The 15,164-nt window shown below is 37.5% G+C and overlaps 2 protein-coding genes across 2 annotated transcripts; both read left to right on the plus strand.

The window, feature by feature from the left end:
* The first annotated feature begins 5,729 nt into the window (after nucleotides 1-5,729).
* On the plus strand, nucleotides 5,730-6,356 carry LOC128559686 (uncharacterized). Its single transcript, XM_053552021.1, has one exon. It carries the CDS (start codon nucleotides 5,730-5,732, stop codon nucleotides 6,354-6,356), a length of 627 nt encoding a protein of 208 aa, XP_053407996.1.
* A 67-nt stretch (nucleotides 6,357-6,423) lies between these two features.
* Nucleotides 6,424-8,830, plus strand: LOC128559687 (uncharacterized). The gene is made up of 2 exons (XM_053552023.1): nucleotides 6,424-7,059; nucleotides 7,268-8,830. Exons 1-2 carry the CDS (start codon nucleotides 6,424-6,426, stop codon nucleotides 8,828-8,830), a joined length of 2,199 nt encoding a protein of 732 aa, XP_053407998.1.
* Nucleotides 8,831-15,164: the final 6,334 nt, after the last annotated feature.

Below are 15,164 nucleotides of genomic sequence, written 5' to 3' on the forward strand. Positions count from 1 at the left end.
CTACCCTTACCTATTATCTTTTGTATAAGTTGTCTTGTTTGTTGTTTACGTTTCTTTCCGCTTTCCCCTCGCTACCCCTTTTACCCCCATCGTCCAATCCGTTTCCCTTGCACTTACGCTTCTTTGCATTTGCTTCCTCTCTCATTTTACCATGTGAGTAAGTTATCATGCCCACCATAATTTTGACCGCCGGCCCCGTCCTTAGGCGGTGCCCGACTGATGTTTCTCCTGCTTCTGTGTGTGCATATATGTATCTGTGCGTGTTTGTCATGGGCGGTGCCCCACAGTGATTTTACTATGAGTAAGTTATCGTGCCCACCATAATTTGGTCCGCCAGCCGTCCTTATGCGGGGCCCGACTGTTCTTTTTTCCTGCTTATGTATATGTATTTATGCGTTTGTCATGGGCGGAGCCCCAAAGTGATATATTTTCTTCCATGTCTGTTTGTTTATCAGTGTATGTTAGTTGTATGTGTGTGAGTTTGTCTTTTCTTCGTGCGTGTCTGCATCGTTGTAGGAATACTACGTTTAAGGAACGTGGCTTTCTCTGTTTAATATTCACCTTCCCCCCCCCCCCCCCCCACCCACCCCCAACACTATTCGTTACAACCCAGCCACCATTTTCTGTATTTTGCATATATTTATAATGTACTTGTTTTGGGTGCTCTGTGCTTCCGGGAAATCTACCCTTACATCTTAAAATAAATATTGTTTATAGTAAATCCAGAGCTGTTTGAAAAGGTATAAACAGAAAGTGTCACACCTTTCTGTTTGTCTTTTTACATTAGTTAAGGACCGGCTTTTCGTCATGGGTGCATTTCTGTTAAATCACAGTTTTGTGCCAAGATACAGACAGAAAAATCTTGGATATCCCCAGCAAAGCAAAATCTAATACTCTCTAAATTTCAAGTGATTGCCAGCTGTATTCGATGATTGTTATAATTCTTCAGTTTAACATGTCAGACAATATTGTCGTGTGTTCTTAGAAATGGCAATATTCTTCTTTTTTTCGAAGACACTGCCTCAATCGGTAGTTTCTCTATACAAACTTATAGCACTGAAAAATGAGCACGTGAACGATACTGATATAAAAGCTTTATTTTGTCTTGCAAGTTACGATTTATGACAAAACTGAAAACGGAATTTTAATCTTCTACTTGGGAGTTATTACAAAAAGCAAAATCGTTGCTCAAGTTTAAAATATTGGCAAAAATATTTCTATAAAATCACGAATAACAGAAGAATCTAATTTGTTGTTTATTTCCCTGCTGAGGTGTTGTAATACAGTTTACGTAGTAAAAGTCAAAGTAAAACCACATGAAAGATCCTACTGTTGTATTGCTCTTGATAGCAAGAATGTATTGACGAAACTAATGAAAGTAACAACTCATATTTACGTTTTACATTAAGTGAACTTTGGCACATCAGAGGTAAAGCTACTGGACAGCTACATGAACGAAAGTTTTGAGCAATTCGCGTACTTTACAAAAAGAAGCAGAATTATTATTAATTTAATTCCCTAAATTGTCTAATTATTACTAAAGTTTTCACTTTCTTTAAATTCTTTAAATGCCTTGGTGTGATCTGCTTTTTCACATGATGGGAAAGCGCGATGTCATGATTGCGGAGCGAAAATCGCAAAATATGAATAATTTTGCGTTCTCCATCGTGATCTCATGTTTTGCCTGTCGCTTTTGCGTAAAGACAAGCGTAAAGCGCTAGTTCACAATGTCGGGGCGCGCAGCGCGAGAGGATGAGGAAGCAGGAAATTACGCATTTTTCGCGTTTTCTGCGCTTCTTAGTTCGCCATCATGATCTCATGTTTCACCAGGACGCGAAGAAAAGTCCGAAGCCATCATGGCAAAGGCCAGCAGCGAAAATGTACCACTTTGCTTATGCAGTGGAGGCTCGAAGATACTGGTTGGCTAAAGCCATTCCTCGTTGTCTCTATACTTGTCTATTTGTATATTTTTTGTATGTATCTTAATAATAGACACATACATGCAATCTACGCTGGAATTCGTAGCACGTGTGTTTACCTATTGGATCGCTATTACATTTTATTGTAACTAAATATTATCATATTGTATCGAGGCAAATAATAAGTAAATGTAGGCGTTTTACGCACTTCTTTGTACGTGACGTTGTGGCGCTGCGCCTCTACTGACGTCACATCCGTTAACGTCATTGTTTATACACAACGTTACTTATGAAGTTATGAACAGAAAGTAAATCGAAATTGAACCTGGGAAACGCTTATTTATTCTTTACACTATATGATCCCGACATTGGTGCCGTGACTAAAGAAACATGAATTTACAGAAGCTACACACGCAACGAGAGGCACAGAAGCGAGTTGTTCACAGATACTTAGAGAAATTAGACGAGGCAAAAGCGAATGATGATTTGATAGAATTCGATACCGTTCTGAAGGTTCTTCAAACTAAAGTTGAACATATACAGACATTGAGTGAGAAGATACTACATCTTACAGATATTGACAACACTGAAGACGAGATTCTAAACACTGAAGAATTTTCAATGGACTTGGAAGGTAAAATTCAGAAGCTGCATGCGTACAGAAATTCACGGGATACAAGTACAGGATTAAACTTGCAGGAGCGTAGAGATGAGGAGACACGAGATGTGCATACTTCAGAACATAGCGTGAGTATTGTTTCGTCTAATTCTTCCCAATATCATAAATTGCCGAAATGAATACTTCCAACGTTCGATGGTAACATCTTACTATGACAAACCTTCTGGGACTCCTTTGAGTCGACTGTGCACAACAATGTCAATCTGACCGATATTCAACGATTCAGCTATCTTAAGAACCAGCTCGAGGGCGAAGCAGCGAGAACTGTTAACCAATAGTAACTATACTCGTGCATTGAACTTACTGAAAGAGGGATTTGGTCAAGAACACAAAATTGTATATGCAACAATGCAAGCATTATTGAACTTCATTATTGTGCACCCCTTGTCGTAGATTTGTTTTTATATTGTTATGAAAGAGACTTTATGTTGAGCCTCTCTCCAGATACGCAGGCAGATATAATAACGGCATTTAATACTACATCACGCTATCTAGATGATATTCTTAATATGGATAATCCGTTTTTTGGTCAATTGGTGGGTACTATTTATCCTAGGGAGCTTCAGTTAATTAAAACTAACAATTCGGATACTGATGCATCATTTTCAGATTTACATCTCTCTATTTATGACAATTTTATACATACCAAAATTTATGACAAGAGGGATGATTTTAATTTTAGTATTGTAAATTTTCCCCATTTGGATGGGGATGTACCTCAGGCTACATCTTATGGGGTATATATTTCTCAACTAATTCGGTTTGCCGGAGCGTGTAGTCATGTCAAGCATTTCAATGATCGTAATCAATATATTACAGGTAAACACCTTCAGCAAGGCTACCGTTATTACAAATTGCGTAAATATTTTGCTAAATTTAATTATCGTAATTCTGATTTAGTTTTAAAATTCAATAGTAATTTAAAGACACTTCTGCGAGAAGGTATTTCTAAACCCGTTTTTTTATGGGGATGTGGTTTACAAACTTCGTAAGATCTTTGGTCACGGTAATTTTCCAAATGTATTTGGAAAGATTATCAAACGTTTTATTAAAAGAGGTTACGACCCAACTGTTTTGAGACATACCGCATGTTTAGTGTTCAACCCGTTTACAGTTGGACACTACGCTTCCCTCTTTGATTGCGTCTGACGGAAGAGGGGGAGGACTCTATGATGAGCAGTTTTTAAATCCTACCAGGACTGAACTGTTTTGATATTTGTCTTCTGGCCAGTTTCGTCGGGCCCTTAAGGGTGTTTCTCTTGTTGCTCTGTCTTCTGAAAAGGCATTGAGTACATACGTTTTTGGTTCTTAAGGTTTGTTTTTTATATATTTATACACGAGCATTTTTGTGTTTTACATGCCATGCCTTTTTGTTTCCATTACGTGTGTAAAAGATTCACCTGGAGGGGATTACTTTTATTTACACTGTCCCATGTCTTTGGAACATGGTGGGGGTAAGAGTGAGGTTAGGTGCACCATAAACCGGTTTAAGCTCCCCAGTGGTGTTTTTGCCACTGACCGTTCCAAGGCGGTGCCCCACTGTGTTCCTTTGTTTGTTCGTTTCGTCTTATGTGTTGGCTTTGTGTGCGTGTGTGTTGTTCGTTTTGTCCTTATGTGTTGGCTTTGGGTGTGTGTGCGTGTGTATGTGTATGTGTGTGTGGTGCGCGCGTCTGCGTGCTGTGGGTTTCGTTTTGGGGAGGCTGCGTTTTTGGTGCGTGGCATTCCCTGTTTGATATTTTTCTTTGTTTTTTATCTTTTCCTGCAAACAATATTTTCATCCTACGGACTTGAGGCCTATATCAGAAGTTTAGAATCTTTAGGCCAGAACCAAGATACTTATGGTAATTTGTTAGTACCAATTATTCTTGATAAAATACCGGCGGAAGTAAAGAAAAATCTCGCACGTGAACATGGTGACACGAACTGGCAATTATCAGAACTTAGACGTGCTGTACACAATGAAATTTTAATTCTGGAAGTGGGAAATTCATCAAGAATATCCGCGCAGAATCAAACTCGAGATTATGGAACGGCGGCGGCATTTCTGACCGGAGCGAAACAACGACGACGTGATCTTAATGCTACTACCAGAGACAGAAATAGGTTCAGAAATACAAACACAAATGCAAGAGACAATAGACACCCGATAAAGCGTGCGTTTTGTGACGGAATACACAGTGCAATTAACTGCAATAAATACGTTGACAATGCATCGCGAATGAACATTGTGAAAGAAAAACAATTATGTTTCAACTACCTACTAGTAGGTAAACATCAAGTTTTGAACTGTTATTCAACCAAGAGATGCCAACAATGCCACAGAAAACATCACACAGCTATATGTAGACCAGAGCAGAATTACCAAAGAGATACAGATTCGTCTACAATGCAACCGGAAGTGGCGGTAAATCACTCTACGGTATCATCTGACGTTCTGCTGAAAACTGCAAAAGCCAGCATACGTTCAGGAAATTCGTACACAGAAGCAAACGTTCTTATCGACGAAGGGTCGCAGAGGTCATTGATCACAGAAGACTTGGCTAACCGACTTCAACTTCCTATCATAAGAAACGAAAAGATTCACCTGTCTTCGTTTGGTTACCATGACAACAAGATCATGCATTTAGACTCAATAACAGTCCACCTCATCACAGATGACCACAAGACGCTACCAATCAAAGTGCTGATTGTTCCCACTATTGCAGCTATTACGAACACTAGTTTGGTAAAACAAGTTTCAAAGTACAGATATTTAAGGGGTTTGAAATTTGCACACACCACTACAGATGAAGATGAAGTGTTCAACGTATCAATGTTAATCGGCGCTGATTACTACTGGCAGATCGTAGAAGACCACATTATACGCGGCAACGGACCGACAGCTATTAAATCTAAGCTTGGCTATCTCCTGTCTGGACCGGTACCAAACCGTACACTTCGTCCTATCAGTCATATTATGAATGTAATCACTTCACGTGTATCAGTGACGAACTTGCGCTGGAGCGATTTTGGACACTTGAGGGTATGGGGATAGTGCCACAATCTACAGACATTCAGGCTGACGACCACACACAGAAATACAAGGATACATCAATCTCATATAATAGTGGTAAATATGTTGCCATGGAGACATGAGCACGCGCCTCTCCCATCCAACACCCATCCAACCTGAGACGCACAGAGAATACCATAAGAAGACAAGACTGTCTAAAGACCCAAAAATGCTCCAGACGTACGCTAAGATCATTGAAGAACAAGATAGACGGGGTTTTATTGAAAAAGTTCCCGACGTTGGCATTCCCGATTCTCAGCGTGTTCACTATATACCCCACCACCCTCTGAACGACATTACATCACTTTTAGTACGATTCAGACTAAAGAAATTTGCAGTTACTACGGATATAGAGAAGGCTTTTTTGAATATAGAACTTCACGAGAAAGACCGAGACGTTACGCGATATCTCTGGTTGAGCAATCCAAAGAATTCAAAAAGCCAACTGATAACGTTTCGTTTCAAAGCAGTTTTATTTGGTGCTACGTGCTGTCCATTCATTCTGAGTGCAACAATCAGCAAACATTTGGAACTAAATACAGACGTGAAAGCAGCTGGAATGCTGTCATGTGATCTTTATGTTGACAACGTCTTGTCGAGTTTTAACACGGAAACGGAACTGCTTACGTACTACCAAGAAGCAAGAGAACTTATGAAAAGAGCAGGTACCTGGTATGAACCTCAGATTCTGGGTATCAAACAATGAGACTTTGCGAGACCTGGCAGCAGACGACAACGTTCTAGATACCGACAGCACAGCGAAAGTACTGGGGATGCGCTGGAACCCCGAAACAGACACACTAACCTTTGCTGAAAAGGAAATTCCGGTCTTAGATTCCATTACCAAGAGAGATGTCCTTACGTATGCTTCCAGGATTTACGACCCGTTAGGAATACTCAGTCCAGTGACGGTACGAGCCAAGATTTTGATGCAAGATTTATGGAAAGAGAACTTAGACTGGGATGTACCATTACCCGAACAGTATGTTAAGGTGTGGAACAACCTAGCGACCGATCTACGAAGTGCTTTAAAAATCCAGTTATCAAGACAGTACATACAAGACACAAATACAGAAACCGGAAGTGAGTTGGAAACCGGAAGTGAACCTGACAACCTTCAACTACATGTATTCGTAGATGCAAGCGTTAAATCATACGGTGCTGCAGCCTACATCCTGAACCATAAGGAAACACGACTAGTCATGGCAAAGTATAGAATCGCACCAGTCAAAAAGCTCACACTTCCCCAGCTAGAGTTAATGGCGGCAGTTATCGGAGCTCGACTCTACGAACATTTACAGACGACACTTGAAGTAAAGAACGTTACCTTCTGGTCAGACAGTCAGATTGTACTACATTGGTCGGCAACGATGAAACAACTTACTGGATTCGTTAAAAACAGAGTAGAAGTAGAAACTGACAACTATACATACATGGAGATACTGCCCTACTAAATGTAACCCAGCTGACCTTCTGAAAAGAGGCATCTCTGGCAGTGAATTCAAGAGAAGTGAACTATGGAATTCCGGACCCTCATGGTTAAAAAAAGAAGAAGATTAGCCAGTTTGGGACGGCAACATCACCTATGAGAAACTTGAAATTACTACCTTAATACAGACGACACCCGTTACCAGTGTACAGTGCCTTGCAGACAATACGATTACAACACACATACTGAGTAACGTAATCAACATCCAGCACTACAGTAAATACCACAGATTGCTATGTGTGACAGCGTTGTTACTAAGATTTATATTCAACTGTAGAACACCATCCGCTGTGAGACATTACGGGCACGTAACTGCACGTGAAATTGACATTGCACGGTTAAAATGGATACAAGATGTGCAGCAGACTACATATCAAGATGTCATACAAGAGTTAAAATCCGGTAACAGAAAACAACCTATTATACGACAGTTGCGACTTTTCCTTGATAGCGACAATTTCATACGCTGTGGCGGCAGAATACACATACATAACGCGCAGATACCGGAAGTTGCAAAATTTCCTTACCTACTGCCTGACAAACATTACTTCACGAAGCTATTGATCAGGACGACACACGAGAGACTTCTTCAAGTTGGAGCCTCATCAATTGTAACACATTTACGACAACAGTACTGGATACCAGCAATCAGACGCTGCGTAATTTCAGTTTTGAAGAGATGTGTTACCTGCAAGAAAGTCACCGGAAAACCCTTTGATGCACCAGACTCCCCACCACTTCCTAAAATACGTGTCAAAGATGCAATCCCGTTTCGAATTACAGGAGTTGACTTCACTGGTCACCTTTACGTTAGTGAACAAAACGGCAGAGAATCTAAAGCATATATTTGCTTGTTTACATGTGCTTCTACTCGTGCAGTCCACGTAGAAGTAGTCCCTGACCTGTCTACAGCTTCCTTCATGCAAGCGTTCCGGAGATTCAGCAGTCGACATTTGTTACCGGAAATAATGGTTTCAGACAACTGTACGACGTTTGAGGCAGCGTCGCAAGAGGTCCATCGTTTATACAACTCACGTAAACTACACGATTCACTGTCCAGCAAAGGCACAGAATGGCGATTCATCCCGAAAAGAGCTCCATGGTACGGCGGGTGGTGGGAGCGGTTAATTGGCATGGCAAAAGAAGCACTAAAGAAAGTACTAGGTCGTTCGTACGTTAACTATCAAACACTCCAGACGATAGTTACCGAGATCGAGACTGTTCTCAACGACAGACCACTTACGTATGTCACATCCGGTGTGTCTGATCCTGAACCACTGACTCCATCACACCTCCTGTACGGCAGAACGTTGACGTCATACCTACATAGTACGTTACACGGCGACGGTAAAATTACAGAAAACATGAATGATCACCGAACTCTCACGAGATGTGTCGATATTCAACGTAAACTAATCAGTAACTTCCGTCAACGTTGGCGGCGGGAGTACCTGACGGCCCTCAGAGAATATCATCAAGCGCACGGGAAAAACGAGCAGACGATATCAGAAGGAGAGGTTGTACAGATACATGATGACGGTCCTAGAACGCGTTGGAAACTAGCAGTGGTAACCGAACTTATTCATGGAAATGATGGACTTGTACGTTTCGCGGTTATAAAAACTAAAGACGGTATCACAAATAGACCGGTTACAAAGTTATATCCGCTGGAAGTGCTGAAAAGTGATTAATTTGTACAATGTGAAACGTTTAAGTGATTTAAGATTAAGATATCTAGTGTTACTTGAGACTTAAATCAGATACTTTTGAGTTAGCACACAGTCAAGTTTATCAGACGACATAGACGATTGAAATTGACTTCTAATGAAAGTATTTTTGAAATTAAGTGCTTAATTAAGTTTTCAAATACTCTTTTTATTTTCATAGTTCGTGAATTTGAAGACTTATTAAGTAATATCTATTTAGAAACTCTATTAATGTATTATATACTATGTTGCTTATATAAACTTACCAGACTTGTATCGAATTAATTAATAGATTACTTTTGCCGGCCCCCAGAATGTCGGCGTTTTACGCACTTCTTTGTACGTGACGTCGTGGCGCTGCGCCTCTAATGACGTCACATCCGTTAACGTCATTGTTTATATACAACGTTACTTATGAACAGAAAGTAAATCGAAATTGAACCTGGAAAACGCTTATTTATTCTTTACACTATATGATCCCGACAGTAATAGACATATTTTGAAGATTTAAAACTTTCAATGGGTGAGACTAATTTGTTGAAACAACTGCGTGTAATTACTGGCAAAAGAGCCCAAAAAAATATTATGTTAGAGAATAACTTTTGTCCAATTAATGATTGATTCAATGTTATATGTCTATTAACGTATGCGATGCATTTTTATAGAACTAAAAATGATTGAATGGGATAATTACTCAGTCCAATACATTGTTATAATTATAATGAATTTTGGATTTAAATTAATACTCTGGATCATATTGTACTTGACACTTTTGAGAAAAAAAAATCAGTTTCTTTAAAACAAAAGATCTAGACATCTATCTATAAAACTTTTTATCTTTTAGAATTAAATATATTTTAACCTGTTTTTTTTTTTCTGAGACATTCTACTGTTTCCTTTAGCACAGATTTCTAATGAATTTTAGGTTGTTAAGGGCAAGGTCATTTTTTTTTCTTTGAAAGAAATTGCGGTGATGTGATGATGTTTGATTTGTGGAAAATAAAATTTTGACAATTATTCAAACATTTTCTGAAAATGTTAACACTTTATGATTTCTAATAAATTTATAATGTAGATAACAGAACTCTGTGTGATATACTTGTTTACAGTCTCTTGTGCATTTGTTTTCCGAGTGGTTTATAAAAGTTGATAAATACACATCACGTCTGATCTTCTTACTGGGCGAGGAAACGAACTGATTCTGAATTTTATTAACCTTTCAATAAATGCTGTAAGATATACGAGGCATATAAAACACACAAGTCATGCGGAAGCAGCGCATGCATTTTGAAAACAAAATACATTTTGAGGATATTTATAACTTAGTAGCTCGTGGAGTAGATTATTTTGTTTATATGTTTCAAACACTTTGCAAAATTAGGCTTTGACTTGGCCTCTTGTGATTAATTCAGGGACTTGATTACTTGGAAACACATTCATTGTACGGACATAAACCGCTGTTCGCTCCATTGAACGAATGTATAAAGCGAGTTATATCTTATTTACGTGTAACTGGAGAATCCTGAATGAGACAATGTTGAGATAAATTATCATTTTTACAACCAATAAAGTGCAGTGTTTCGTAAATGGTCTTTCTAAAGACATTTTTCTGTCCTGGGAGATTACATTGTTCATTGATTCGTTACTTGTCAGATAATTAATATTGTTCTTGTTCAAGTTTCTTTAAAGAAGAATTTCAAGTGCTCCATATCAGATACATTTAAATTATGGCAATATGTAAAACGATGCTCTAATCAATAATAAACACAAACTCATGTTTTCTGGAAATGAAATGAAATGAAAGACCATGATTCACGATTTGTTTGATACGCTTTTCCTTTTTACACGACTTATAGGATGGTAATAGGACAGTGATCCTGATATTCATCAGTTTAATGATTTATTCGGCAGCTATAACGAAACGTAGAATAAAGGAGTTTTTTTTCTTGTTATAGTATAGCGCAATTAAAAATTGTACAAGATGTACGTTTACATGTTACCTATGCACTACATCTAATAGTAAAAAGTAACAGATTGATAGATAATATAATATATCCATATAACTTGGAGTCAGCGACCTTAACCACCCAGCGAACGATTTCCATAAATAATATAATATATAAATATAAATATAAATATGACCTGCATTTGTATGAAATTCTTTGTAGAATATGATACTCTTTTCTCATGGCTTACACTTAACACTTATTTTATAAATGAGTGTGAGGACCAGCCTAAAAGTTTTGTTGCCTCAAGTTAAAGAATTATATTTATTCATTTCATTTCATTCATGGAACCCTTTTTAAAAAAGGGTTCCAGGTGCTTACATATTTCGAAGTATTTATCTCGACTTTTCAGGGATATTTCGCTGCGAACAGGGTAACACAAAGGTCACTGTCATCAAGTGTAATCTTATTCAAGATCTTGTAAATAATATAGCAAGTAACATACATAAATTTCATACCAGGTTTCGTAACATTAGGATTATATCTAGAAAATCAATTATTACCTGCTTGATTGCATTCAGGAGTGGAAAAATATTGATGGCTAAAAGCACTTTGGGTTTGTTAACATAATAAAATTTTAATTTTTGGTATGGTTTTGTTAAGCTTATCATAAAAGAAACAAACAATTCTCTTTTACTCAGGAGTTTTGAGCTTTCGGCCCTTGGCTACTTTTGGATTTTGAATTTACTAAAAGAAAAAACAAGTTTTAGTATAGCCTCTTTCAAAGTACTGAAAGCAGACTAAGCCTACACTATACTTTATTGAATTTAATTACGTTCGGAGTCTTTTCATATCAACTATAATTTGGGAAATCCCGAAATCAATGGAAAACAAATTGTCCATTTTTATTCAGATGTTTTTGATGATTATTTTTTTAAATATCAAATATTTCTGTTTCTATAAGGAGATATGTAGAAAGATATTTACGTTTGAATATCCTTTTATATTAAGAAGGTATGACCAACAGAATATTAGTCTATGTCAGTGTAGTTTACATCCTACGGAAATACATACGGTTTGCCTAATAAATCAAGTTTATATTTTATTCCTATACAAATTAACAGTTGGGTAATCAGCTGGGGTCAAGCACCACCTATTATCACCTTCATTTGTGCTATGTAAATAAACAATGAATTGTGACATTGACAAGTAAATAAAGAATATGTGATCATGTCAATAAAATAATGTTTTTAATTCCTTTTTTAAGATAATACTACTAACGATCGTGCCATTTATTATTCATAAATCCCGTTCATTATGTCAAATGACTCATTTCATAAAACGAGAATTCGACAACTCGTGTAGTAAACCCTCAATGCAGACTCAGACGCCAAGATTCATTGTATCTTGGGAGATAATATATCAAATAGTGACGGGCATAATAATCATATACAATTCGATTGACGTTCCGTGACGAATCCTGCGAAAGCGCTGGTAGTATATAACAGACATAAACTGAATGTTTAGCTAAAAGTTAACAAAGTCTCTCTTTTATTAAACAGCGCCATTTGTTAAAAGGGAACCTTGAACTTTGCTTATATGCGTTGATGCTAGTAGAATGGAAATGATATGAATTGGAATGTGAGGGAAGAATAGGAAAATGTTTTAAAGAAATAGAATGTTTTCGTATGTCATTTATAGGATTTTAGTTTCAATAACGTAAACAATATAAATATCGGTTTATTAACAACATATGGCGTGAATCACTTATCTCATGACGCCTTAAGTTGATGGATTTTACTGATTCTCAACAAGAACAAGATTTCTTTATTTACTTCTATGTAATTAAACTGTCATTAAGATAGCATACTCTGAACAATAAACGGGAAATAGTTCTAAACCAAAAATGTATCATGTACTTAGGTATGCAAGTGTTTTAAGATTATTTCCCCAAATATATGTTACGAATATCTGATAGGTTTTCCACTACGGTATTAGTTACATACACATATTAGCTCACTGAAACAACTCGAAACTACAATTCTTTATTAAGTATGATAAAAATGTCCCAAGTATCTACTGCTTTGTAAGATGTTAAAACATATTACTGCTAGACTGGCAGAAAGGTTGGCTCCGTTACCTCAGATCCCCTTTCTAAATTCCACTTTGTTTAGTTCTGCCCATTGTTTTCTCGTTTAGGGCAAACCCATTATTTTAACTGGGGACCATACGCCGCTTTTCATGGAATTACACGCTAGTGTATCATTGAAGGTCCCATGTGCACCGCCGTATGAATACATCTGCGGATGTCTCTAAATTGTTTTTGTACTTGTAGCATATGTAAATGTTGAGTTCTTCTCAACACGGGGCTAGAGGGCGTGGACGGTAGCATGTATTTCCACTACCGTCCATGAACAGGCTCAATCAAACCGAGCCTGCAACATTTTCGTTTTTGTCGTGCTGAGCGACCTGTGGAGTTTCCACTTTTTCTATTTAATAGAATATTCTGTGTGAGGTCGTTGTCCCATGCTTTTACTCACAGACGACTTATTTAGCTGGCGCAGTCATGACATGAAATTATAACGTATTGATCATGTAAAGGACATTCTTCATAACACCAAAAGTATGTTTTGTTATCATTATGACCTCAACTGCACAAGCAGATGCAGCATGGCTTTCCTCGACAAATACCATGTGTACAGCATTGGTACATCTTTATATGTGTTAAATTAGTAGGTGTTTCTTTCTCTAGTATTTTCCACATGTGTTCGTAGATAATGATTAACTGTTTTAAGCTGTGATAAAATATTAACTTTAACATCTTGAATATTTCAAAAGAACAAGAGAAATATGTTTCGGATAAAACCAATGACAACTATCCAAGTGGATTAGACACATTTAGAAGAAATCTGAGCGACTTTATCATAGTATGTGAAAAGATACTTATAGACGATGTGGAGCAACCCGTTGTTATCCCAATTATTTTAGGCGCAATATCTGGACATTTATTTCTAACAAATACTACAAAAATGCAACAGTTAATATTGTGTCTCTTAAATAACACATTATGCCCCTGGTTTGCAATACCGTAAACATAATGTTTGACGCTAAGAGCAGTATAATGTCTGTTTATGTCTTAGTTGCTTCTACATTTAACCTATATATAAGTATATGAAAGTACAAATATAAGGACGGAAACCATTTACATTTTCCTTGCAAACAACAACGCGTCTAAATCATATACATATACATGTATTGAATGGAAGCGGTGGTCTAATTTTAAGGTGTCGGCCGCTCAATCAGGGGGTCGTGGGTTCAAGCCCAACTTGGGTCACGACCATTACTTCTCATATGACACCAGTACTGGGTTTTCCAGGACGCGGACCCGAGAGTGGTTCAAATAAGCTTTCAGCTTTCATCACAATCGTTTGTTATAACTGCAATGATGACAAGCACGCTAGAAATCAGTTGAAAAGCACAACGTATATCACCAAATTTCGATCAACTACAATTCGATCTTTAATCTTCAATATTGATAAGGAACATATTTTAAGTTTCATTCAGGTAGTTATTCAGTAAGAATCTTACTGATGCACAAACGTGATTTATTTACTCAGACTAAAACTTTACTTTTAGTTTTGTCTCTTGTCATGTGATAATAACGACTACTTCTCCCGCCCAAGACAACAGTTGAATCCGGAGGCATCTCTGCTATTATTGAGTACACTTAATAAAAACGTCGTTTCCGCAGTAGGAATGAAGACAAGACATCAGTTTATTATCATATTCTTGATTAAGTCGATTATAGGAAATCGATACCATTATTCTAATCTTGAGCAATAACTTTGCTTTTTGTAAAAACCCTAAGCAGAAGAATAATAGTCCGCTATCTTTTGTGTAATGAATCGAAAATGCCATTAGCACTATTGCAAGACAGAATATCACTTTTATTTCCAACTCGTAAACGTGTTCTTTTTTTCAGTATAAGAAGTTCGCATGGTATTCAACGCTCATTTTGCAAAAAGAAAGTATTATTTGATTGCGCGTGTTTCTGTCTGCCTACCAGTGCGACCGTATATTTGTCTGTCAAATTTCGTGTCCAGAACATAACTAAATAACCATTCAAATCATTCAATTTAAACTCGGCATACAGATAGGTGGCGATGAGACAATTTACAGAGCCTATAGGCCCAAATTGAGCTCAAATGTTTAATTTGTCCCTCATATTTCGTGCCCGGAGCACACCTTAATAACTACTTAAGGTATTGAATTTAAGCTTGACTCACACTAGTAGGTAGATGGCGATGAGACGATGTACACAGCGCATGGAACAAGAGGAGCGCAGAATGTAAAACTCGTATTTCGTGCCCTGA

Source organism: Mercenaria mercenaria, chromosome 9 (assembly GCF_021730395.1).
Source record: "Mercenaria mercenaria strain notata chromosome 9, MADL_Memer_1, whole genome shotgun sequence".
In the NCBI taxonomy this organism is placed as follows: domain Eukaryota; kingdom Metazoa; phylum Mollusca; class Bivalvia; order Venerida; family Veneridae; genus Mercenaria; species Mercenaria mercenaria.